This window comes from Ochotona princeps, chromosome 1, assembly GCF_030435755.1.
Source record: "Ochotona princeps isolate mOchPri1 chromosome 1, mOchPri1.hap1, whole genome shotgun sequence".
NCBI classification, from domain to species: Eukaryota; Metazoa; Chordata; class Mammalia; order Lagomorpha; family Ochotonidae; genus Ochotona; species Ochotona princeps.
The window spans coordinates 27,535,179-27,563,010 of NC_080832.1; the positions used below are offsets into that span (position 1 = coordinate 27,535,179).

The 27,832-nt window shown below is 44.7% G+C and overlaps 1 protein-coding gene and 1 pseudogene across 2 annotated transcripts in view; one reads left to right on the forward strand and one right to left on the reverse strand.

The window, feature by feature from the left end:
* The first annotated feature begins 10,018 nt into the window (after positions 1-10,018).
* LOC101529618 (large ribosomal subunit protein eL6-like) lies at positions 10,019-11,046 on the forward strand (annotated as a pseudogene).
* A 7,154-nt stretch (positions 11,047-18,200) lies between these two features.
* Positions 18,201-27,832, reverse strand: part of PDE7B (phosphodiesterase 7B) — a 361,787-nt gene continuing 352,155 nt past the window's right edge. For both annotated transcript variants that reach the window (XM_004587262.2, XM_058672140.1), the window contains 2 exons: positions 25,272-25,352; positions 18,201-20,325 (listed from right to left, as the gene is read on the reverse strand). In XM_004587262.2, the coding sequence (XP_004587319.1) occupies positions 20,102-20,325; positions 25,272-25,352 (305 nt within the window). In that variant the 3' untranslated portion in view covers positions 18,201-20,101. The remainder of the gene's footprint in view (positions 20,326-25,271; positions 25,353-27,832) is intronic.

A 27,832-nucleotide genomic window follows, 5' to 3' on the forward strand; every position in this document is an offset into this window, starting at 1 on the left:
TATCTCATGTAAAATGGGCCTCAATTTGGAGATTAAACTTTGCTTGTAAAACTGGTGCTTGTTGTTGATAATTGAATCACTATCCTGCCCTTTCACCCAGAGAGATGGATTGGAATAATCCCCTTTGGCTACAGGAGAAAGATGAGCTCTGCATACAGGGCTGGCAGAAGATGTGCCACATTTGAAAACATTCACTCAGCTCTCCGGAATTCTGAACCGAAATCCTGGAAAGGTTTGGGGGCTTCTAGAGAACAAAGTCAATTCTAGGGAAAAAATATTTTATTTTCTAACAGGGTCTCAAACTCTAAGGATGCCGTCTTTTAAAAGCTAGGTATTAATAAGAAGTCAGAGCACAGCAAAGATACTCTCAAAGCCATCTCTGGCTTTCAGATTTCCCACTGCTTTCTGGGAGCCAATTCGGATCAGCTGCTAGAGGGCTGGGGCGCATTCCTTTTTCTAGCTGTTTTCTGGGTCACTTTTACCTCCTGAACTGAGTGTAGCAGGATGCATGACGCAAGACCCTGTATTTGGATTAAACTCTACATGTTGTTTGACTTACACTTTGCAAAGGGATTACCTACATTTCCGGTGTGGAGTTGACGGTATTTATCAGAAATCACTTACATTTTAGTATGAACATTTGGCCTTTGCTGCTATGGGATGTTCTTCTTCCTTAAGCAAGGACCCATTTGGTGTGTTGGGGGTAAGTTTCATTCTGTTTTTTTCAAACTTGCCCTGCCTCTCTGTCTCATCCAGAAAATTGGCAGGTGTCATGGTCCTTCCTGTTAGCACCAGTCACCTCTGGGGACAGGCTGTGGAAAGAAACTGAAGAGCCCTGATCACTGCCTCAGGATGGCTTACAGACTCTAACAGCAATACTCGGGGCTGGGAGTCCACAGCGGGCAGTGTGCTATCTCCTGGTCATTGCTGCTCCCTGGAAGAGCTTGCCCCCACCAACCCCTCCCAGCTCAGCTCTCTGAGGGTAGTGTCTGCAATTGTTCTTCAGTATCTGAGTGGAAGTTTTCTCATTCCCAGACTATCCCTGATATCTTCAATAAAATTAAAATGCAAGATCACTCCTTCTAAGAGCATAGATGTTCCCTTTTCTGTTAGGCTGGACGTATATCTGGCAGAACTCTGTAAAGCACCAAAGTCTTATCTCATCTGCATGGGGAATTCAGGCAATAATTTTCTAGGCAATCGAGTGGTCAGTTTGACCCACCCTTCCTTCCTGCCTCCGTTGGAATAGTATTTCCTTCATTCAGTTATCTTCTCCCATGGCCTTCTTCAGATCCAACCTTTTCCTCCCATTATCTTTTTTTTTTTTTTTAAGATTTATTTATTTTTATTGGGCAGGAAGATTTACAGAGAGAAGGAAAAACAGAGAGAAAGATCTTTCAAATCTCCTGCGTGGGTGAAGGGTCCCAAGGCTTTGGCCCATCCTGGACTAATTTCCTAGGCTGCAAGCAGGGAGCTGGATGGGAAGTGGAGCAGCCGGGATTAGAACTGGTGCCCATATGGAATCCTGGCACGTTCAAGGCGAGGACTTTAGCTGCTAGGCCACCATGCTGGGCCCACCAGTGTCCTTGATTCCTCTAATGTAGTTTTTGGAGCCTCTAAAATAGAATATATTTTTTACATGCTCTGGGAGTGCACAAATATTCTTTTATCTTTTGTGCTTTAATTGAAAACTATCCCCAGCATCCCATATGAACACCAATTCAAGTCCCAGTGGTTTCATTTCCAATCCAGTTCTCTGCTAATGCACCTGGAAAAGCAGCAAAAGCTGTCCCAAGTCTTTGGGTTTTTTGCCACCCATGTGGGAGTCCCCAGACGGAACTGCAGACTCCTGGCTCTGCCCTGGCCTAGCCCTAGTTGCTATTCCCATCTAGAGAGTGAATGAAAGATTTCTCTGTGTCTCTTCCTCTCTCTCTCTCTCTCTCTAATTATGCCTTTTGAGTAGAGAAATACATCTTTTTTTAAAAGATTTATTTTTTTTATTACAAAGTCAGATATACAGAGAGGAGAAGAGACAGAGAGGAAGATCTTCCGTCCGATGATTCACTCCCCAAGTGAGCACAACGGCCGGTGTTGCGCCAATCCGAAGCCGGGAACCAGGAACCTCTTCCAGGTCTCCCACATGGGTGCAGTGTCCCAAAGCTTTGGGCCATGCTCGACTGCTTACCCAGGCCACAAGCAGGGAGCTGGATGGGAAGTGGAGCAGCCGGGATTAGAACTGGTGCCCATATGGGATCCCGGGCGTTCAAGGCAAGGACTTTAGCCACTAGGCCATGCCACCGGGCCCAGAAATACATCTTAAATGTTATCCCTTGAGGGCACTGCTTTACAGAAGCCTCAAGAGTGGAATCCAGTTGTCACCAATTGTCTTCAGGTCAATGATAGAAAGAGATCATCAGTATCTGCCTGAGATCTCCCTACAACTATTCCTCTACTTTATTGTTAGTCTACTTGAGTTGTGGCATCAAAAACCCAGACCGCCCCCCCCACCCCCACCTCTTTTTTTTCCCTGTTGAGATTCTTGCCATGAAATGCTGCCACCTCCATGTCGTTAGTTCAGTTATTGGAGCAGCTCCAGGCATCTCCTAACTCAGGTCCTGCCAACATCCTGTATGACCTCAGCACTAGCGGGTGACTCATCTACCACCACATCCTTTTGGTTCCTTAACTACAATAACCTTTGCTTCCAATTCATGAAGCTCCTCACTCCTACGGCCAAACCTGCTGGGCCTGGCTTCACATCAAATTGCTTTGCCTCTAAAATAATAAATCCAGACTGTCCATAGTCTCAGATCACACACTCTCTTTCTGCCAAGTCTTCCATGGTTCTTCATCCATTGATTCTTGCCTTGTCTTAGTTTCTTGCCTTTACTACTGTTTCCACTTTGCTTAAATTATAACTTTAATTATCTCCCTTGCCTGCTCTTCTGCACAACTTCTCCTTGGCAATATCCGAACCATGAGAGAATTTGATCTTGTCTGTACCTCCATTTGAGGTTTATGCCACTCCAGAATATTTAGACTGATGCTGTTTTTAATTTGTGACTTCTAGCACTGGTGGCACGCCATTGTCTCCACAGTCGTTTGAAGTTACTACAGTCACCTCTCTCCACCATATTTGTTTCACAGGTGGTCTGTTGAGTTCTTCTGTTTTCCACATACTTGGGCATGCTTTCATTTCAGTAGATTCCTGTGCGTTGTGCTGTAGTCTCAACAGAGGCCTCAGGTGGAAATCTTACTTTGTGTTGTTTCTCATGAAATACACACACACACACACACACACACACACACACACACACACACCTGTGTCCCATGTCTTTGTCTCCTTCCTTCCAGTTGCAACAGTAATGAGTGCTTCCTTAGGAATTGGCACAGCCTCATTTTGATGTATCATTAACTGTTCACAATTTACACAAATACCTAACTACCTCGTTTTGAGCACTAATAGTAAGTTTTTGTTTCTTGATGATCCTTGCTATTTCCACCCGTTGGGGCTGTTCGTTGATCTGGAGGAGTCAGTCATCATGCGTGTCTACATGTAGGTTCCCTTTCCTCTTGGAGGACCTTTTTTTGACTTCTATTTGACTTTCTCTTAGAGGTGCTGGCTTACCTACTTCTACTTAAAAAAAAAAAAAGATTTATTTATTTTTACTGGAAAAGCAAATTTGCAGGGTGAAGGAGAGGCAGAGAGAAAGATCTTCCAGGTCTTCCCGCATGCGTGCAGGGTCCCAAGGCTTTGGGCCATCTTGACTGCTTTCCCAAGTCACAAGCAGGGAGTTGGATGGGAAGTGGGGCAGCTGGGGTATGAACTGGTGCCCATATGGGATCCTGGGTATGCAGAGTGAGAACTTCAGCCACTAGGCTACTGTGCCACACCTCACCTACTTCTCCTTCTATTGAACTAGTTTTCTGAGTGTGAAATCGGCCTGGCTGATCACTGTAATTGTCAGCACAATGGACAGTCATCACTGTATCACCAGTACCTAACATAACCTGAGTGCTTCAGGTACACCTGTCAAATAAGTGAGTGAATGAGCTGAAGTATTTGGAATGTCTGTGATGATGAGATGACTGCTGTTACTGGAATTTTCAAAATATTTGTTTTCCCATGCCATATCTCAGTTAGAAAAGAATACAGAAAGAAAGAAATTGACATATGTTGTTGAGTCTCTTCCTTAAAACTTTTACTGCATCACCAAGTACGCAAAACAAACTTTTATCGAGCTTAAAACAGTTTGTTCCAATGTCCTCATTAGGTAAAACTTATGAATCCCCTCCAACACTAACGCATGAATGAATGTAAAATTGATAAAATGTAGATGAAGTCACTGTATTTTTATCAATGTTGATTTCCTGGTTATAAGATTGTGTAATAGAGTTATGCAGGAAGCTACCACAGGGGGAAAATTGGGAGAGGGATTTATACAGTGTTTCTGTGTTTATTACATACAGTTGTCTGTAATCTATAATAATCTCTGAACACAATGTTTTTAAAAAGGAAAAAATATCTTGCAGAGGCATTTGCCCTGTGAGTGTGTGTGCTAAGCTCAGGTGGGCGGTAAAGCATGCAGTGGTTGAATAACCAGTCAGGTGTGTCTGGCTGAACAGAGTTCCTCCAACTTTGGTGCATGCAGAATCTCAGAATATAATCCTATTTGGCAGTGAGGTCTTTGGAGATGTAATTAGTAAAGATGAGGTCACTCTGGTGTTGTAATAAGAAGAGAAAACAAGGGTACAGGGAAGAGGTCTATCTAGGCAAGGACTGGAACTGTGTTAATATCACTCAAGGACCACAGGGATTGCTGGCAACTCCAGGAAGCTTGACAAGGGAGGATCTGAGAGAGGTTCTGTCCTGGTGGCTTCAGAGGGAACCAGACTGTAGAACATCTTGGTTTTCAGCACCCAGCCTGTAGAATTGTTGTGTTTTAAAATGTTCAGTTTGTATTGACTTGTTTGCAAAGCCCTAGAAAGCTAATTGACAAGAAAAGTAGTAACTCCTTCATCTTTTTAAAAGAAGATTTTAATTTTATTTTTATTGGAAAGGCAGAATTCTATAGAGGGAGAGATACACAGAGAGAGGTCCTCCACCTGCTGGTTCAGTCCCCAGTGGTCTTCCTCCAGGTATCCCACACGAGTGCAGGGTCCCAAGGCTTTGGGCCATCTTCTGTTGCTTTCTTAGGCTGTAATCAGGAAGTTGGATCAGAAGTGGAGCAGACAACACATGAACTGGCGCCCATAGGAGATGCCAGCACTGCAGCCTTAAGTCTACTATGCCACGGTGCTATCTCCTCTTCTCATCTTAATTATTCTTCCTTTAATGCTTATTTTCCCTCACATGATACAGGAAACTCAATGCATGTTTACTCCTCTTGTTGTTTATCCTCCTCCCCTCCTGTCTTGGTTGATAGACTTCTTTGTGTTTGGAGAAGAATTGGATCATCTCTTGCAGCAAATACAACATAGACCACATTATCATTGCTTTTGGTCAACAGTACGTGCTTACTAAGTGTCAATTACATGTAAAACACCTTGCAAGCACCCCAGTGATATTAGATCTAGTCCTCATTACAGATTTGCAAAAGAGGAAATAGTATTTTGGTAATAAAATGAAGCCTCGGAAATCACTTCCCAGTGGCGATCTGATTTACATGGTACAAGTTTCCTCAAATGCTTTTTTTAAAAAAACAAATATTTATTTTTTTAACAATTTTTTATTGCAAAGTCAGATATACAGAGAGGAGGAGAGACAGAGAGGAAGATCTTCCATCCAATGATTCACTCTCCATGTGACTGCAACAGCTGGTGCTGCGTCGATCTGAAGCCAGGAGCCAGGAGCTTTTTGGGGTCTCCCATGCAGGTGCAGGGTCCCAAAGCTTTGGGCCACGCTCGACTGCTTTCCCAGGCCACCATCAGGGAGCTGGGTGGGAAGTGGAGCTGCTGGGATTAGAACCAGCACCCATATGGGATCCCAGCATGTTCAAGGTGAGGACTTTAGCCACTAGGCCATCATGCCGGGCCCCTCAAATGCTTGATGTCTGGGTAGATGGAAAAGAACCACCTGCAAGCCTTTTTGTAAATAAGCCTAGGACCTTTAGGTCTGACAGCTCCAGAGAAGAAACCGTGATGTCCAGTGAATCACCTGCTCCATGGTTTGCTTGGGGCAGGTGTTTGATTTAGTGTTTAAGGGATTCTTAGGATGCCAGCATTCCACATTGGAGTGCCTGGGTTTGATATCTGCTTCCTGTTCCTAGTTCCATCACCCGCTGCAGACACTGGGAGTTTCTTGCCATCCATATGGGGGAACTGGACTGAGTTCTTGGCACATGGTTTTCATCAGACCCAGTCCTGACCTTTGCCAAGTATATGGTAAACAAATCCAAGGAGATGGAAATCTATTCTTTCTCTCTTTCTTTCTCTGTCTCTTTCTCTCTCTCTCTCCCTCCTTTCCTTTCAAACAAATAAAAGAAATTAATAAAGAAAAACTTTATTAATATGCAGTACATATTTCAGATATTCAAACATTGTCACTTCCCTAAATATGCAATCTATTTATTTATATTTATTTTTTATTACAAAGTCAGATATACAGAGAAGAGGAGAGACAGAGAGGAAGATCTTCCGTTTGATGTTTCACTCCCCAAGTGAGCTGCAACGGCCAGTGCTGCGCCAATCCAAAGCCGGGAACCAGGAACCTCTTCCAGGTCTCCCACGTGGGTGCAGGGTCCCAAAGCTTTGGGCCATCCTCAACTGCTTTCCCAGGTCACAAGCAGGGAGCTGGATGGGAAGTGGAGCAGCCGGGATTAGAACTGGTGCCCATATGGAATCCCGGCACGTTCAAGGCGAGGACTTTAGCTGCTAGGCCACACTGTGCTGGGCCCCCCAACTATGCAATCTTCAGACTCCATGACACCTGTACATACGTAAAACTTCATCAGGGTGAGGCTGTGGGACATAGCTCTTGCTCTGTGGTCTATGGTATGGAAAAGATTAAAGCATAGAAATAAGCATGTAAAAGTAATATAGAAATAAGTGTGTGAGTACTATAAAACATAGAAATAAATGTTTGATTACTAGAACACATAAAAAGAAATGTGTATACTGGAGATAAGGTACATGCTGGGCAGGTGGCACAGCAGAGCAAGAGCCAAACAATGAGAACCAGGTTACACCTTAAACTAGGCACTGTGCCAGAAAAAATGTATAGAAGTGAGCCTGTTGGAGTATGATTGCTCTGCTTATTTGTGGAGAGTGAGACAGTCCTTGTGCTCTGAATACCACTGAGGACAGAGCCTGGCTCCTGGTTGTGAGCTCATCAGCCTCGACCCACCACTCCCTGGAAGTCAGCATGGGTCACTCTTGCACTGCCCAAGCCATTACTGCTAAGTTCATAGGACTCTTAGTGTTATCCCCTCTCCTTTGGGGTTAAAAGGTTTATGAGGTCTTGAACATGAGGTTGTATGGCTTTCTTTGACTTTGTTTGGCTATGTATGAAATTAAGTGTGTGATTAAAGGAGCATTACCAGAAGGCAACTATGGTCTGAGTAGCTGTTCACCCAAAGCGCTGGACCACTGACACCTGCTTATCCCACTGAAGGTTCTGGCACTGGTGCATGGAGCCTGCATGTTTTTGCAGTGAATACGTGAATGATCCCTGTGAGACTACGGCCTGTGCCTGGCTTCTCGCCACTTAGGGAGGCTGGTGTGAGACTTAACTGTTACCAGCTCATATTTCAGAACCGGATACCTGCTGCTGAGAAAGCATATTAGAATGAAAATATATTTTAACCTTCTTATCAGAACTTAAGGTGAACAAAGCTTCAGGTGCAAAAGGGTACTTTTTGGTACAGAATGACTAATACCTTTTAAGAAGTAAAGTCAACAGACATTTATTTATTTATTTAAAGGCAGGTCTACAGAGAGAGAACAGAAAGCTTTTCCATTCACTGGTTCACACACAAATGGCTGCAACGCCCAGAGCTGAGCTGATCTGAAGCCAGGAGCCAGTAACCTCCTCCTGGTCTCCCACATGGCTGCAAGGGTCCAAGGCCTTGAGTTATCCTCCGCTGCTTTCCCAGGTCACAAGTAGGGAGCTGGATGGGATGTGGATCAGACTGGACATGAACTGGCACCCATCTGGGAAGCTTGTGCTTGAAGAGGGAGGATAAACCAATCAAGCCATTGTGTGGGCCTGACAGAGACATTAAAGGCATATTTCAGATCATGTTATAGGACCCAAATATTGGAGGATCTATCAAGTGTTTTGTTCTTATCTCATCAAGGTTAATGCTTGAACAGTTTGATGTGGGATAAGGCAGGTAGCTAGATTAGAGCCATGAGTTGGAAGCCACACCACTTTCTATCCTTTATAATCTTGTCTGCTTACCTATTGGTCAAATAATTCTTTTCTTAGGATGCATTTCCCTTCCCTGGAATCTAGGGTAGGTACTATAACCATTCTCCTTCCAACCTTATAAAAGATATGGGCAAGGGCCCGGCAGCGTGGCCTAGAGGCTAAAGTCCTTGCCTTGAATGCGCCGGGATCCCATATGGGCACCAGTTCTAATCCCGGCAGCTCCACTTCCCATCCAGCTCCCTGCTTGTGACCTGGGAAAGCAGTCAAGGACGGCCCAATGCATTGGAACCCTGCACCCGCATGGGAGACCCGGAAGAGGATCCTGGGTTCCCAGCATCAGATCAGCGCGCACCGGCCTGTTGCGGCTCACCTGGGGAGTGAAACATCGGATGGAAGATCTTCCTCTCTGTCTCTCCTCTCTGTATATCTGGCTTTCCAATAATAATAAATCTTTAAAAAAAAAAAGATATGGGCAATTGGGTGGGGAGTTCCTTCTTACACTCTCTGCAGACTTGGACAAGACAGGGTGCTGAGGCACTATTTTTTTACTTTCCCCACCTGTCCTTTCTCAAGCTCGGGCCTGTGTGTGTGTGTGTGTTTTACTCACCTTTTCAATAAACTTCATCATTTTGTGCACCATATATGTGCCTGTACCTAGAAAGATTCAGGTACAAGGCAAGAACTTGGAACAGAAATATAGACCGCCCACCTGGCATGGGAAAAGCAGCAGTGGGTCCCTAGTACCCACTTGGAAACTCTGGGCTTTCACCTGGCTCAGCCCTGGCTTTGCATCCTCTTGGGACGTGAACCATCGGAGGTAAGCCTTGTCTCTCTGTCTCTTCCTCTCTGTAACTCTTTCAAATAAGTAAGTAAGTAAGTAAGTAAGTAAATAAATAAATAAATAAATAAATAAATATTTTTGGGAAAAAAGAATTCTGACTTTTGCTATTATATAACACCTCAGGTGTTTTGTTTTCAAGTGCACACTTAGATTTTTTTTTTCTGCAAAAAAGTTAAGTTCATTGAAATGTAATGTCTGAGTTAAGAAAGATGCAAATTAAAATACAGCAGTGGGACGTTAGGAAAATAAATAACTCCCCAAAGGGATCCCACATGTTGGTTCATTAGGATGTCTCTGCCAACGGCTTTACAAATAAACGCCCATTAACAATGCTTATTGGTTAGAACAGTTAAGAGCTGGTTAATCTGGAGCTCTGAAGAGCTTTCATTCTTCAAGATGAGTACTGGGACGTTTCTAGGGTGTGTACTGCACCAGGGAGCTGTATGAGCTTCACAGTGGAAGCAGTTTAGTGACTGCTAACAGCCTCTTTCTCAGTGGGGTGGAAAAACACCGTAGAGATAGATGCCTGGCTGTTAATTCCTTCAGCAAAGTCCTTGCTACCCTCTGCACCAGGAGTGAGCTCATATAGTGGCAGGAGAAAAGCTGGTGTTCTTAAACCAAATTTCTTGAGACACTAAGTCCACTACCAGGTCATACTGAGGACCTGCACAACACCTACATTCATAGGGCTGGTATGTGAACCGTTCCAACTGAGGCTTATTTAGATTTAAATATGAACGGAATATTCAGATGTGAGCTTCAAGTTGTTTATCCAGAATAAGTCCTACTCTTCTCCAGCTTGCAAGATGGCAGGTGAAACAGCCCCAGCCCCCAAGCTGGACATGAAGAACAACCCCTCAGCCAAGAAGACGGATAAGGCCAGCGACCCAGGGAAGAAAAAGCAGCAGCCCATCAAGGGGAAGAAGGCCAAGAGGCCCTCCAGCCCCTACTGCAGCCAGAAACCCGTCCTGGTGAGGGGCATCGGCCGCTACTCCTGCTCAGCCTTGTACTCCAGGAAAACCCTGTACAAGAGGAAATACGCAGCCCCCAAGTCCAGGATCGAGAAGAAGAAGGTGTTGGCTATCATCACGAAGCCCGTGGGCAGGGACAAGAACGGCGGCACACGGCTGGTGAAGCTCCGCAAGATGCCTAGCTACTATCCCACTGAGGACGTGCCCCGGAAGCCGCTCAGCCACGGCAAGAAGCCCTTCAGCCAGCCAGCTTCACCCCCCGGATGGTCCTCATCATCCTCACCACCCTCACCTGGCGCCACCGAGGCAGGAGGGTGGTGTTCCTGAAGCAGCTGGCCAGTGGTTTGCTGCTAGAGACTGGACCTCTTTCCCTCAACCAGGTTCCTCTGTGTAGAACACACCAGAAATTTGTGATCCCCACATCCGCAAAGATTGACATCAGTAGTGAGAAGTTCCCAAAGTACCTCATTGAGGCCTGCTTTAAGAAGAAGCTGCAGAAGCCGCAGCACTAGGAGGGCGAGATCTTGGACACAGAGGAGAGATAAGAAATCACAGAGCAGGGCTCGGCAGTGTGGCCTAGTGGCTAAGGTCCTCGCCTTGATCCCATATGGCCACTGGTTCTAATCCCGGCGGCTCCACTTCCTCTCTGTCTCTCCCCCTCTCAGTATATCTGACTTTGTAATAAAAATAAAATAAATCTTTAAAAAAAAAAAAAAGAAATCACAGAGCAGCACAAGTCTGATCAGAAAGCTGTAGATTCGCGTGCACTGCTAAGAACTAAGACCGTTCTTCAGCTCCAGGGCTACCTGAGGCCTGTCTTTGCCCCGACAAACGGAGTTTGCCCTCACAAATTGGTGTTCTGAATTTTGTAGAAGAATCTTAGCTGAGCTGAGCAGAGGAAGTTTGCAAGCTTGGCCAAGGTCAACGTGTAAGAGGTGAAGTCACAGTTCAGGTTGCGCAGAGCACGCGCACGCGTCGTTCACCATCGTGAAAGGTAACCATCAGTAGCAACATTAAGGCAGGAGAATGGCAAGTGGGGAGATGATCCTTGGTGGGATATTTGGTGGAGGTTTCATGATATGAGATCAAAGCTAGATCTAAACGGATAATGTTTATATAGATATGGTACATATCACATATAAATATATTAAAGATTTATATTTATAAATAATATAGACATAGGAAAGTATGAAATATAAAATAACAAACATTATATATAATATAGCATACATGTATGTATGTATACAGAGAGAGAGAGAGAGAAAACCCTGTTAGAGATGCGTAAGAGTTAGTGCATAAGAGCCCTGGCAAATCACAGGAGAGAAACCTGCACGTTCAATCCCTTGTTGCTCAGGCTTTATTGACTGTGACGTCATTCTTCCCCCTGGGAACACCTGCCAAACATCTTTTAGCAAAAATTGTAATGGATTTTGGAAAATTTTAGTTTAGAACTGAATTTGTTTCCATTGGAGCCTGCAGAGGACAGAAAGCAGAACAAATTGATCAACTACCCCAGCCACGTGTTAGCAGTGAATATCTGGGCAGAGACTCTAAGATGGACTACGTCCACCAGTGGATTCTGGAGAGATTTCATCGTGCTTGGAATGGTGAGATTGGCAGTAATTCAGAACTGCTGAACTATCAAACCACTTGAGCCGTGCCCTCGGAGCATGCTGCACATCGAGGACCCTGGGATAGCTGGGAGACTGGGTCTGGCCTCTCCCTTTATCTCCTCCCTTCCTCCAGATACAGGAAGAAAAAAGAGAATGTAGAAATAACGGTCTTACCCGTTTTCCTGTAGCCCTTGACTCTTTGAGCCTTAATCAACTAGGTAAAGATCATCAAAATAAAATAATAACAAAAAAGTATCAGAAAAAAATTCACTGTTAGTCACTTATAAAACAGTCATGAAAAGCATCACACTTAAAAAAGAAAGAAAGAAAAAAAAAACTGAATCTGTTTTAGGACCATTCTTTGGTAAAGACCACCCAGGATTGCTGTGCCTGTTAGGATGGCCTAAAAAGATCTGAGGAAGTTACACTGCAAAGGGTTTCTGGAAACTTAGGTGTGCAGGATTAGTAGTATTCAAGTGGAATTCATGGGAACCTGACAGTTTATCAGGTTTGGCTTACATACTACACCTGCCCTCCAGTCACACTGGTGTTCTTATCAACTCCAGGACACACCTGCCTGAACCAGGTTAATTCTCCCTGGCTTAGCTGAGTGTTTGAATCAGAAGACTTAGTCCCTTATTTTATCCAGGTATTCTTATACCTAGGAAGGCTTTGTTTTCTAGTATTTTTCTAGTCTATATCATAAGGACTATGTTACTTCCAACCTGACCACATGTAGGTATAATCGTGTCCAGTATTTATTAATGGGTCTCATATTTTCACTTGTACGTTGAGACAATTATAGAAAGTAAAAAGATCCATTCCAACTGCTCCTTCATGGATTTGTCCTGTACATGATGCAGGAGTTTATATTTCTTGAGTACCACCCTTTTGCTAAAAACCGTGCCATGTTTTTATGTGTGCCATCATTATGACTTCCAACCACCCTGGGAGGTAGGTGTTATTTTACACGTGAGATGGGAGACTCAAAGATGAAAACATTTACCTAGGGTTAAATAACAAGGTCAAGGACTTTGGGTCTGAGTTCTATTCTTCCTGACTACAAAACCCATGATTGTTAACTTTCAAAATAATTGTCTTAGAGAGAGTTCCTATTGATTAACTCCTTAGATAACTGCAATGGCCGAGACTGGACCTGGATGTACGTGGGAGCTAGGGAGTCAATCCAAGCCTCTCACAGGGGCAACAGAAACCCATTTCTTGAGCCATCACTGCTGCTTCCTAGGCTTGGTGTTAATGAGATATTGGGGTCAAGAACAAGAACCAGGTATCAAGTCAGACCCAGGTACTCTGAAGTGATCTGACATTTTAACTACTAGGGCAAAAACCCATCACAAAAGTCTGTGGTTTTAAGAAAGATTTATTTTACTATTTATTTGGAGGCAGAGTTACAGAGAGAGAGAAGAGAAAGAGACAGACAGACCTTCATCTGCTGGTTCACTTCCCAAATGGCTGCAATGACCAAGGCTGGGCCAAGGTAAAATTAGGAGGCAGGAGCTTTACCCAGATCTCCCATATGGGTGCAGGGACCTAAGGATTTGGGGTCATTTTGTACTACTTTTCCAGGTACATTAACAGGGAGCTGGGTTATAAGTGGATCAGTCAGAACTCACAGACTTGGTCCATCTTATGCTGTTTTCCTGGTTGTATTAGTAGGAAACTGGATCAGAGGTGGAGCAGCTGGGACTCAATCAACACTCATATTAGATGCTGGCATTGCATGCAGTGGCTTAACGTGCTATGCCATTATGACAACTCAAAAACCTATACTTTCAAAGCTCTAGTACACTGTTTCCCTAAAAGGGGAAAAAGTATTGAAGGTTGCAATACTAGAATTTGTAACATTTCAGAGAATTAAACCAATGATGCACCATTGCTAGAGGACTAAGGTAAGGAAATCATGGATATATCATATATTATCTAAAATTTAAATGTTGTAAATATTTATTTGCTTGTTTGAAAGGCAGAGATATGGAGACAGAGATGGAAAAACATGTCATCCATATATTGATTTACTCCCCTAATGGCAGGGCTATGTCAGGCCAAAGCTAACAGTCAGGTCCTTCATCGAGATCTCCTACATAGGTGCAGGGGCCAAAATACTTGGACCATCTTCTGTTGCATTAACAGGCATGTTAGCAATGAGCTGTATTGGAAGTGGAGCAGATGGGACACAAACTGGTGCTCACCTGGGGTGCCAGCCCCTGAGACAACACACTTTACCTACTAAGCCACAATGCCTGTCCATAGAAGATGAAATTTCCTAGTAAATTCTTTGACATAATTGAAACAAAGTCCCGTGATGATTTGTTTTGTAGTTACGAGCTCTTTAAGAAGTCATCACTCAGATGCTCTCATTTACTGCATTCTGTTGCAAGCAATAGCCTGTTTGCTATATAAACATGATGTCATCATATGCTGTTAAGGGTAGGCTTCTTCTTCTTCTTCTTTTTTTTTTTAAGATTTATTTATTTTTATTGGAAAGTGAGAAATAGAGATGCAGTATTCTGAGGTGGCATGTTCTGCAGTGTAGCCCCGTCCACTCCACTTCCCATCAGGCTCTTGTGCATACCATGGGTGCTGTAGCTTAGTTCAGCCCAACTCACCCCTAGACCTAGTTCCAGATCTTGTGCCTGCCAGGGGTACTGTGGTCTAGCCTGACATGACTTGTACCCAGTCCCAGCACTTGCCAGCAGGTTCTGTGGCCTGCCCAGCTAGCCCAAATCCATTCCGGTTCTCATGTGAGTCAGCAGGTGTGGCAGTCTCATCCAGCCGAGCCTGCACCCAGCCTGGCCTGGCCACAGTCTCAACTCTCACTGGCAGATGTTACCGTCTAGCTCAGCCAGGTGCACACCACATCAAGGTCCTGGCTCTTGTGCATGCTAGCAGGTGCTGTGGCCTGGATAAGCCCAGTCTGCACCGAGGTCTGGCCCACACAAACTCCGATTGATAAGTGCTGCAGCCTTACCTGGCTTGGCTCGTCCCCATGTCTGGCTATTGTGCTCCTCAGTGGGAGCTATGGCCTAGATCTCACATGTGCTTGCAGGTGCCATGGCCCTATTTGGCATGGTCTGCTCTCAGTTCTGGCCCTTGCATGTGCTGGCAGGTGCTGCAGCTGGCCTACCTCAGCTTCCTCCCAGCCCCAGCTCCTGCGAATGTCAGGTGGGCTCCTGTCAGATGAGTTCTGTAATCTGGTCTGGCTTGACCTGTCACTGTCCCATCTCTTTGCATGCCAATCAGCATGTACAATAGAGGGGGACCCACAAGGCACTTACAGAATCTGCCCCTATATCTGGTTCTTTCACATTCTGATGGGAACTGTGGCCCACCCTAAAATGGCCTACCTCCTGCTCCAGCACTCATGGGTGGGTGCTGCAGCCTAATCCAGCCAGGCATGCTTCCCAGCCCCAGCTTTGTGTGTTCCATTGGTCATCTGGTGATGCTATTTATTCCAGCCCGGGTCACTCCTGTGGGCAGGGCCTTGGCCTGAGTCAGACATGCCTTCCGGTTTTCCCCCTCTAAACGACTCAGTCTCAGCTCTCTCGCCCACCTGTGACTGCAGTGGCCTGGTCTATGACGGACCCCATAAATCATTACTCCCTTGTCAAACATGTCCCTAACCACTCCCAGTCCAATACGTTCCCAGACCCCTGCGCCCAGGCAATCTGTAGCCTCCCACACAGGGGGCTGGGGTGGAATATCCCAGCCAAGTGTTCCACAAATACCTTTAAAAAAAAGGCAACTATACTAGCACACAGGTACAGTTAACACAATTTTGGCATTAATCAGGCTCAGAATGCCTGCCAGCTATCGGATGCGTTTCTCCAAGCAGTGTAACATTTGCCTAAGGACCAGGCAACCTAGGCAATTACCTACAACCAGGGTGCAGTCCTTTTTAATTAGCACAATATTATAAAAGATGATAATTGGGAATAATTGTGCAGTGGTTTAAGCAGCTCCACTGAAGCCACAAAATAAATTAGCACCTCAGTTGGGATTGGGACCCACTTCTTAGACAAGGATCTGCCTTTTGCTATGTTGTATTCCAGGAGAGTTAGCTGCATGTGAGACATCACAGGTGTCCCACAAATGTTCTAAGACGTGTTCTCTGGCAGTCCAACCTCAGATACACATCTCAGCATTCCAGGAGCCACTTTTATGCTCTAATATCTAGCACAACATCTGGCACCTGGTGGATCCTCAACCTATATTTGCTTAATTGACACTTAACTGCTTGTTATGCTTGGCCTATCTGACGATGTTTAGGCTAGCTTCCCATGCATGTTTGCAAGTCATGTGTGAACTTTCCTTTGGATACCTCTGGGGTCTGCCTTTTGATTTTTAACTTTATCATACAGAGCATCTATGAATGAAAAAGTAGCTTTGCACGCAGGCAAGGGGTCTTTTGAACAAGAAGACTTTTTGAATCCAGCTCATAGTAAAATGAATATGGGAGAATGCATAAAGACACAAGGGTGTTTCTGGGAAACGTGGTGGAATTCTCTCCTGTTTCCAGATAGATTCAGGGCACTCAGTTGTCCAGTTTGAACTGTGATTTTGCTCTTCATGGCCTCAAAATCTGAAAGAGGAGGCCATTTTTCACAGATAATCCTTGTGATGAGTTCTGCTGTTGTATCTCATTCCCATTCACACATGAGTTTGACATGTGAGGCAGAGCAACCAAGACTCTGGGGAAATACAGAGCTGAAAGATGACCCATTTAGCTCAGTACTAACTGCCAAGTGATGCCTTCACGGATGTGGGCACTTCTGCAGACCCAAGCTGAAGGACCAGCCTGCATGGGAGCTCTTTCCTCCAACGCTTCTTCTCCCAAACAGAAGGTTCTTTGTGTTGAATCCAGTTGGTTGACAGGTGTAATATGTTACCTGGAAAGAATGAGGCTATTTTCATGCTGTGATATTTTAAAGAAATTATCTTTATTTTTAATTGCTCACCTAGACATGCCAATAGATATAGAGGCCACATTTTGAGCAAAACTCACAAGTTTTTTTTTTTTCCAAATTTCACGTGGGTATACAAAACAACACAATTTTAAGAACTTGCTTAAAAGGAAGAAGCATGAGAAATACAGTGATGTACAAGCTTATAACCAAATCCAAATCAGTGAGCAGATCTGGCCCTGCATGAAAAAAGATTACAAAATAAGCCTGTGTGTGGGAGGAAGCACTGTGTGACCACAGGCTGCAGGACACGCACTAAGACCCTGTGTGGGAAGCAGTGAGCAGGAAGGACAGAGCCAGTTTCTGCTTAGCCTAGCAAGGAGGTACGTGCCCAGCAGTGTTTTCATGAATAAGATTCCCGAATACTCACCACCTGTGATTCAATGGGAAAGCAAGTTTTGCCAATCAGGCCTGGCAGTGATATAAATCCTCACTTAATTTAATCTTCATTTTGGCTTACTAAAAATAGCCCTTTGATTTTTTTCTTCTCAAATGATGAGACAGTTAAACTTGATAAGTCAACTATTGATGATCTGTGGACTAGAAGAATAAGATTGCAAAGAAAGCCCAACTGGTCACTGAGCTCCTCTATTGCAATATTGCGACTGAGCCACTGGTAGGCAAGAAAAAAGAAGTTCTCACATTCTTTTTCTACCAGCAAGTGAGGAACTCAAGAAATCTCTGGCTGGTGACCAAAGCAGACGGATGCATCTGGTTTACGCATCACGTCTCATTTGACTTTAGATTTTTTGTTACACTAACTTTACAGGTTTATCCATTAGCTATTTGGCAGTTTTCCCTATGAGTTTTTCCCTAATATTTAACTGGAAAGCAAACCCTTTTGCCGTATAACTTGGAACCACTTAGAATCCCCCCCATCTTATTTAGTTACGATATCGTTATAATTTAAAAGTCCATTTCCTAAACTCAAGCTAGAGGCCTCACTAGCTGAAACAGCGTCTTTTCTACTCTGCTTTCTTATCCCCAACAATTGCTTTCCTTGAGTTGATCTCATATACATTAGAAACAGCCTCCTCCGCATCATCACATGGAAGTAACAGGTTTGGAAGCAGGAATACATCCAGTATATTCTCTTCTGGGGCCTCACTGAGCTGACAGCTTCAGAATTTTAAAATGATAAAGAAACATTGTCAGTTCATAGCTGTTACAGAAAAAAAATGAGTGTTAAGTCTCTATACTTCTCTTTTTACTCATATCAGTAATTCCAACACATTACTCATCTATTTCATAAGATCTTCATACTTTCTTTAGCACCAGCTGACAAACTCACCCACCAACTTTTCCAAGCTTCCCTTAAACTTGAATTCTTTCAAGCCTCAGACTCTCCATGGGAGCCTATTACAGGCCAATCACCTCTCTAACATTCCACTTGCATCACAGGATGGAAAAAAAAAAATATATATATATATGTAAAATCAGTTGCACTGAAGAAATGAGAGCTAGCAGCCATTCTATTAGTTTAAGAAATGGCTTGAGAGTGGCAGAAATGAGCTTTCTCCCACTATCATGTTGTTTAATGTAAAATGAAAGGGGCAGGGACAATTCACATCTGACATAGGTTATGTGAGAATGTCTAAACGCACAATTCAGTGCACAGAGTAGAAGCGACTAGAGAAGAAAGCTTTCACAGATAGATTTTTCCGGCCAAATGTCTGCAGAGAAAACAGCAACAAAATCCCAGGGAGACTCTGCTAAGCAAGAGTCATAACTAACCACAAGTGACCTGCCAGGAAGGTGTGTCATAAAACTGAAATACTTTCTTGATTTAAATAATGTTAACTCCAGCAAAACAGTTGGGTAGTTGTCCACACTAATTAAGACAAAAAAGAAAACTCCAGTTAGAGTTCACACCAAAGAAATACACGCCAACTGTAAACCAAAGGTACTTTGGTACTATAGCCGTAACAGGCAAATTCATGGTGTGGGAACAGGGGATTCCCTGGCGGTTAGACCACAGGGTCAGAGAAGGTTTTTGAGACCTCCTCCTATGTGTCTCCTGGGAGGCTGCCATCCTGCTGTCTTCTATAACCAGCGACCCACAAACACAAGCTTATCAGCTTGTGGCTTCAGAGTGGAGAAGCGACTTCAGGGTTGGCCGCATTGTCTCAGAAGGAGAGACAACGGGGCTGGGCACCCTAGAAGAGACCCTGTGGTGTCAAGCAGAATGCACATACGGCTACCACCATGGATCTTCCAAGACCTGACTTGCTCACTTTGTGATCAGAGCTGGACAGCACAAGGATGGGCAAGGGTGGGCAGGTCAGCAAGCTAGCTGTGAAGGCGGAAGTGGGGAAGCTTTCAGAAGATGAAAGAGGTTGGAAGTTAAGGCCTTTACCTGCAAACCATCGAATATTAATAAACTCTATACCATATTTACAAATGCATTCTCTCGTAGGAAAACGAAGAGGATTCTGTTCACAGTGCCATTGTTTATACAGGTAGCGATCCCACAATACTCACGTATTTTGGCATGGGAATCAGTAGCGTTCGGTATTTACAGAACATGTACATGTGTGCATATAAACATGTCACGGAATCCGTAAAAGACAAGACTGGCTGACCGTGCAAAGGGATGGACTGTGCAGCACCTTGCCCCGGATCGGCTGGGAAACGTGGCTCCAGAGACGGAGAAGATGCCAAAAACCTCTGACCCCAGGTGGCACCAAGTCAGGAACAAAACAATGACCCCATGTTCAAGTTTGGGTACATTGAGGAATCTTAATCCAAAGTCTCAGCTCCATTGTTCTAGTGCACAAAATAGAAAACGTTAAAAAGATTTATTATTATTTTTACAATAATAATTATTATTAAAATAGAAAGTACTTTCTCCTTTGTGCTCTTTGCACTTACAACCAACACCCTTGGCGGGCCACTAATGCTGGTGTTTTTGTCATGCAGATCAGCAGTCAGATGGCAAATAGGTTACAATGCTCCGGAGCTGCGCGCCTGTCCCGGGTGATCCAGCGTGACCCAGAGGGACAGGACGCAGGCTCTCTTCCTCACTCCTGGTCTTGTCCTCAGGGTGGAGGGGCGACTTTGCCCCTACAGTCAGCTCCCACGTTCCCGATGGAGGCGCTCATTTCGGCAGCGAATGCTGAGGTGACAAATGGCTTTCTGTACACTTGGGAAAAGGAAGGGAGGCAGGTGGGGTGCAGGAGGAGGGTGGCGCTCAAAAGGGGCTTCCCTTCCCGCACCTTGCACAAAAAATATCCAGACAGCGACTGGGCGGGCCGGCGCAGGAGCCGGGCTCTGGGGTGATGCGTCCTCTCTGGGCGACTCCAAGCAGGCACGGCCCTGCGCCTCTAGGGCGCCGCGTCCTCGGCCTCCGGTGGCTCCTCGGCCTCGGTCCCCGAGCCCGCGGGCTCCGCGCTGCCGCCGGCCCTGCCCCTATGCTGCTTAGGGAGCAGGCTCTTCCACTGGGCTTTGTTGTGGGTCAGGTGGCTCAGCATGGTCTCGGACAGGCAGCTGTTGCCGGTGAAGCGGGCCCACTCCCTGAAGAGCGGCTCCACGATGTAGGTCATGAAACCTGTAGGGAACGAGGCCACAGGAGTCACCATGAGGGCAAACCCAGCATGTCACGCTCTCTCTGATCCGTCGGGGAGCATGAGATAGATCCATCACGCTAGGCTTGACTTCAGACCACTCCGTTCTTAAGTTTGCCCAGAAAGGGCTCGGAAGGACAGGAAACCCAATGAAATGACTTCCCACGTGTAAGGAGTTAGGAAAGCTCCCGGATTGCAGGTTTGTCAGAGCGAGAAAGAAGGAGCAGCAGGAAGGGAGAAAAGAGCGGGAGCTTGAACTAAGGCAGGCAGGTGCTAGAAAGGAGCAGGCGGACGGCACTGGCTCAGACCAACTGAGTGCATGCATTTTCCCGACAGGAAATTTTTTTCCTCCAAGATTATTAATTTTTAGTTTGGTCTTACTTTCAGGGATTTTAAATCACTACATTTAGGTAAATAAAGTTCATTCACATTCACGTACAACTTTTACACGCAAAAACCACTGTAATAACTTGAGAAGATTGTGTGATATCAGGCTTCCTTGGCTACAAGTCTGTTGTCTTCATCATTTGATTTGTTGCTTTCTCACCCCGTTTCAACTGTTGATGTGTTTTCCACATCAAACATGATTTGTGAAGCAATAATTGCTTTCAGCCGAGGCTGGAATTATTGGCATCAACACAAATGCAGACATACGTAGGATTTGTGTTTCGGTGAAATGAAGGGGGAGGAGTGAGACAGGCAGTGCTTTTCCAGCACTGAATACTGTGTGGTTATTTACAAGCATGTGAATGCTAAGGCTTGATTGCATCATCTTTTTATTGGACAAACCAGCAGACACTGAAGATGCTGTAGAGTCGGGGGAGGAAGCAGTGATGTACACTGCTAGTGTGCATTTCTGTATGGTCTTATTTTACATGAAGTATGATTTGAGCTGCTACCCACAATGCCAGCATCCCATATGGGCGTCTGTCAGAGCTCCCTGCTGTGTGCCTGGGAAAAAGCAGTGGGAGACCTGCAGGGAGCTCCAGTTTCCTGCCTCCATCTGGCCCAGCCCCAGCCATTGCAGTCTTTGGAAGAGTGAAACAGAAGATGGAAGACTTCTCTCTCCACTCTCTCAAACTTATTTGATGCATAAAAGTGAACACACTTTATGAATTTCACAATACAGATTTAGGAGCATAGTGGTGGAAGACCTCTTTGTCTCTCTGTCTCTTTGTAGCTCTGCCTTTCAAATAAATAAGATAAATCTTTAAAAAAGAAAAAGGTGAAGCTAATGAGTTTGTGTGCATCTGGTTTTAAAAATAATTTTATATATATATATATATATATATATATATATACACACACGCACATACATGAACCCAGAAACATTAAAGAAATTGAGAGAGAAAGAATGCACTTCCCTATCCATTGGTTTATTCTTCAAATGCCTGCAGCTTGCAAAGGTTCAGGCCAGGCTAGAGCTGAAGCCGTGAGCCAGGATCTTCTATCCAAGTCTCCCACATGGGTGGCAGGAACTCGTTACTTGAGTTAGTGCCGGCTGCATCCCAGGGTCTGCGTTAGCAGGCAGCTGGAGTCAGGAGCCAGAGCCAGAGCCAGACCTTCTGATGTGGAATGTGGGCCTCTCAACTACTAGGCTCACCACTCACACCTGCCTGCGGCGTTTGGATGCGGTTCTGAATGGGGTCAGCTGATACACTTCCCATGTGGCTTGCTAGTTTTGAATTTTCTCCACCTTCTTCACAATCTCTGTTTAATTTTGTATTACTTTCACTAGCTAGGAGATTAGACATTTTGATAGTTAAAAAGATAGCTTTCAAATGAAACTATAAAATATAAAGTTTAAATTGTGAAGATTTATTAAGTTTACCCAAGTCTAAAAAATTACAAATCCAACATTTTGAAATTTCACACTTTAAAAATCAACTCATTTTCTTCCTGAAATTATCCTGGAATTATACATCTGTATTTATATTCCTCAGATATAAAGACATTTTATGCTAGCTAGGAAAGCAATTTTAAAGTCTGGACGGACACCACAAAGCAGTTTTTAAAATACAGGAAAACAGGGCCAGCGCGATGGCTCAGTGGCAAAATCCTCGTCTTGCAAGCGCCAGGTTCCATATGGGTGCCAGTTTGTGTCCCGGCTGCCCCATTGCTCATCTAGCTCCCTGCTTGTAACCTGGGAAAGCAGTGGAGGATGTTTGAAAGTCTTGGGACCCTGCACCTGCATGGGAGACCTAGAAGAAGCTCCTGGCTCCTGGCTTCAAATCGGCTTAGCTCTGGCTGTGGCAGCCACTTTGGGGGGTGAACCAGCAGATGGAAAAAAAATCTGTCTTACCTTCTCTCTGTAAACTCTGACTTTCTGATAAAAATAAATAAATCTTAAGAAAAAAAAAATAGGAAAAGGAAGGCTTCTGTTAGTATTGGGGACCTATCCATGACGGTGGTACTAATCTCTGGCTTCCCAACAGTATTCTCCTGGAGGTGTGGGAGTAGGGCAAGGGAGGAATGGTGATCCTGAGATAAGACTTGAATTGAAGCAAAATCCCTTTCATTTCATTTTTCATCACGTTTCACCCATTAGAGATTCACTTGATTTGACTCCTTTTTAAGAATCAGAATTTAGTGTAGAGAAGGGAGTGGGGAAGGAGATAATAAGCCCTAGGTCCACTTGGGTTAAGGTGAAGTGCTTAGTAACATTGATCCAAGCCCAACTGAGGCTGGCACTCAGGAGATTCTTGGATTGGAATGGAAGAGGGCAGTCAAGCCAGAGGAAATAGTTGCACTACCTGAGACCCTATGAAATAATTGTCTTGCAGCAGGGAGCAGAGACTAGCACTTGCAACTTCTAGGAGCTGAATTAGTTTTTCCAGTTTAGCCTCATCTACTTCTCCCACATGTCTCCACCCTGAACCTGTAAGAGCTGGCAAAGTTGGCATACCACAGAGTGAGATTGACACACAGCTTCATCACCTATTTCTATTTTGCTGGTAAGTGGACATGACATCCATGATATTTCCCTATTCATTCCACCCTCACCCCATTTGTATCTATGGTAACCACATTTTCCTGGGCTGAAAAGCAGGACATTGATTTGACAAAATACGTGTGTCCTCATGACAACAACAGGACAGGATCTCTGATAGGCACTCATGCGTGGGATGCATGCTGTGTGCTTTAGTGTTGTGAATGCTGTTGTTGGGGGGTTTCTGAACATCACTGGCAGCTGCCTGGCAGGTTTTTTTTTTTCCTAGCCAGAGCCTACTACAGTGAACCTCCAGGTGAGGCCTTGGGTTGGCATCTCACTTGGAATCACATCGGCACAGCCTCCAGGGCTGAAGTGGCTCGTGGCAGAGAACTGATCCCCAAGGGCTGACACTGTGTTTCTGCTGCTGATGCTGCCTCCTCTCCCTGAAATCCTCAGCAGTACTGAGTGCTGGGTTCCACTGTCTAATATGCCTCCTCTAGCCTTGAAAAATAGTTTCTTTATTTAGTTTTATTTTCTATTTTTGACAGGGAAGAAAAGAGAGAAAGAAAGAGAGAGGGAGAGAGATCTTTCTTCCCATCGCTAATTCACTACCCCCAATGCCTGCAGCAACTGGGGATGGATTTAGGCCAAAGTCAGGAGCCAGGAACTGCATTTGGGTTTTCCATGTGGGTGGCAGGGACCCATGTACTTGAGCCGTCACCTTGCTCTCCCATGGTGCTCATCAGCAGGAAGTTGGAAGTGGAAGAGCCAGAACTGCAACCTAGTAGACACTGTGATGTTATCTGAGTGTCCCACTGAACATCTTCATTGCTGTACCTACTGTGAGCGCCTGTCCTTTATGTCGAGGAGCCAGTAAAATTGTGGAAAATATAACAATATTAAGGATAATCTGGAAAAATAGATCACCGTGAATTTCATAATCCCACATATCTACTTTATCATTTAGGTATTTCATTCAATCCATGTCACTAGGTGTACTTTGTCTCTGTTTCCTCAAGGTGACTTTTTTTTTGCAGAACATGAGTTTGTTCAGATTGTCAGGGATGGCCAGCAGCTCATCATTCATTTTTGGCTTCCCCTTTTCTTTCCTGAAGTCCAGGTAGATGCCCCAGAGCCTTGCAGAGGCCTGCAGCACTGGCCGCTGTCTGAAATCTATGGAGCAGGTGAGAAACGTGAACTGCTACATGTCAGGGCCAGAACTAGGGGAAAGAAGCAAAGTTCTGAGTTTGTTTTGGTAGAAGGCCACTGCCAGGAAAAGAAAGGCTGGTTTTTCAAGATACATAGGTGGTGCTGGGTTGCTCTAAGATGTGACAAATTCTTACACAGTTCTCTCTTGCTTTAAAGTGACATTTTATAGTTTGAGATGTGCTCAATGGCCTGTTGGATCACTCAATTTGATCAAGTAGTAATTATATTCAGGTATGATTCAGATGTCTTGACATTGCGTTTCATCAGTGTATGACAAGACACTTGTGAGAAGAGTGTTTTTCAGAGAATAAAGCTGATAAGTTTTAAAGCAAGAAGTTGAGACATGTGGGGCCTCAGAGCATAAGAGGGATAGCAAGTCGTGCAGTTTACTTGTGGGGTTCTGGGCCCATGGAAGAGAGTGCTGGGAGTGAGGAGCGGGAGGCCAAAGTGGAAGAGTAGAAAAGGCCGATTCTATCTGACTTCTCTCCCAAAGAGAATGTGCATAATCGATTTCTATTTTTTTCTACTCCATTTGATTTGGATTCCGAATGGCAATGTTGACACAGAATAGTTGATGTCCTGTAACTCGGCTCTTATGTGCTATTTCATACTTTTTCAATTGAGAATTGCCTAGTGTATGAGTCATGCGTGAAGTGTTTGTTGGGACTCAGCCGAAGGGGGCACTGACACGAACCCCAGTCTGATCTCTCCAAACTGCTGCTGCGGATTTCTCACTGTCTGCAGAGGTGCCCCATGGATTCATTTCAAACTGACACTGAGTCCACTCACCAATCTGTATGCTAGGAATGGAGTCTTTCTGTTGGTTACAAAGAGGACTGATTTCCAGTTCAAATTTCTGTTCCAGGTCACCTGGGAAGAAAGAAGAAACGCATTGGCAATCCAGCATTCATCAAATGAGTGCCAGTAGTTTTAATGACCCAGCTGCAAGAAGTTTTTCTGGGAATTACTGGGCTCTGCCTTGTTAGGAGCCCTTCAGCACTGACTCGCCATGCCTTGCTCTGGTAGCTTCCACGAACATTTAAAATAGCAGGATGTTAATGACCTTCTAGAATAGGCCCATTGTAAAGAGGTGTGCTCTGGGACTAGAACAAACTTTAGAACACGATTTATAAAAACAAGAAAACAACGAATGGGCAATTCCCTGACATGAAATGGGAGTTCTGGTGAAGTTATAGGTTAAGAAAACAGGCTTTCTTCCTCACTTTCCTCCTTCCCTCCTTTCACACTGTCTGATCCGGGTCTGGTTTCGCCTGAGGATACCCAGGATGAATAAGTAGCTAGGCCATGGGGTAGGACCAGAAAGATCTCATTTGGGTGACAATTCAGTCTGTGGTACAAAGTTAGGCAGGAGTAGGGCTTCAGGAGCCTTTGGACTAAATTCTTAGAATTTTACTGAATGTGATTGAAGCTTTTAAAAAGTATATATTTTGGATGATATCTCTTTTTAATGCTTTTGTCATGTGGCAGACCCAAAGATATAATGCATCATGCAGAGCTCTTTCAGAGTATACTAACATCCTGTCCTGAGGGTGTAAAAAAAATTTTTGAATTTTTTTTTGTATTGGAAAAAGCGATCTGGTTATTCTGTTGAGGAAGTTGGTCCTCAGGTATGCTGGCTAGGTTTACATCTGTGAATTCACTTCTCTAAGCAACAGGAGAGAAAACTACAGCGTTTATACAGTGCTCACTGCATGCCAGGTGCTATTGTCAGTATTTTACCTATGTTAATCAGTTTACTCCTCCTGGTGACATCATCAGAATCTCTGTTCTGAAGACAGCGATGCAGGGATGAGTAAAGCACCTTGACCCAAGGTCACACTGCCGGGAGAGGGCAGCCTGGATTCCAATCCAGGGAGAGGTCGGCCTGTCTGTGCTTCACTGCTGAGGTGGGCCACATTCTTTCTGTCAGTTTCTCTGAGGCTGCGTCTGAGCCTCCTGTGGTCCCTCCCCAGTGCCTGGCAAGACTCAAGATGACAGTGAGGGGCTGACTTCTCCTGGGGAGTTCAGGGAAACCTGGGCACTTGGGCTCTTCAGCTCCATGTGAGTGCCACCTCTGAGCCCTTTCCCAGGAAAAGGAATTGACGTAAAGCCATGTGCACTGCTCTCCTTACTTCTGTCCATAGCGATTCAGCAGTCACACTTGAGGAGCCCTTCAGGCTCTCCCTCAAGGGATCCATTCTGGTTTCTTCCTGGTGAGCTTGAAGTTTCATACTTCCTCCCCTTTTACTCTGCCTAACCCTAGTCTGGTTTCTCATGAAATATGTTTTTAGTAAAAATAATTTTCATTTTATGTGAAAGCTGGAGAGAGAGGCAGAGACTAAGATATTCAATCTGCTGGTTCATTCTCCAAATGACTGCAACAGCTGGGGCTGGCCAAGGCTAAATTTAGGAGATGAGAGCTCCGTCCTGACCTCCCATGTGTGTGGCAGCGGCCCATATACTGGAGACATTAACCGCTGCTTTCAGGGTATTAGCAACAAAGCTGGAACTGGAAGCAGAACCAGAACTGAAGCCAGGTGCTCTGACACAGGATGTGAGAAACCCAAGTGGTGACTCAATTACTGTGCCAAATACCTGTTCTACTACTTTATTCTTAATTTTGCTTCTTAGCTAGTTATCTCTTTCTATTTAATTTTTTTAAAGAGGGAGAGAGAGTGAGTGATTCCATCTCCTGGTGGTTGGGGCTGAACTACATCAAAGCCAAGAGCTCAGAATTCAGTCCAGGTCTCCCAAGGGAGGTAGGCATATATCTGGAAGGCGGGTATCAGTCCCAGACGCTCTGCTAGGACTCATGTGTTTTCATCAGTGTCTTAGCACTAGTCCCATTGCTTTCTGCATTCTTAGCTAGGTTTGTTTCTCCAGTATTTCTTTCATTTCAACCATAGATATTGCTCTAAATGTGCTGCGAAGATTCCTATTGTCATACTGTCTACTCTAGCCTAGTGTACAGGGACCCCTAAATTCTCTCATTCCCATCTCCTGTGAGGTCAAGCTGCTGTATAAGGCGGGGATCTTTCTTGGAGCCTTTGTCCCTTTCCACTCTCCGCTATGTAGCTCTGGATGGTCCCATTGGTCTTCTTGCAATGGTGAGAATGTTCTTTGTACCACCTGCATTCATAGCCCCTTTGAACTATAATGAGCATAACTGAGAAACTAGGCTTTCAATTTGGTTGTTTTAATGTACAGAAATTTAACTAGCCATTTTTTTTTATGTTGTGCCTGCCTTGTTAGAAAGCATGGAACAGGGCATGTCCTTGGATGCTTGCCCAAACCCCAGCTTCTGCAGCATTGCATCTTCTCCTTTGACTTTTCCCACCAGAGGCCTTCCA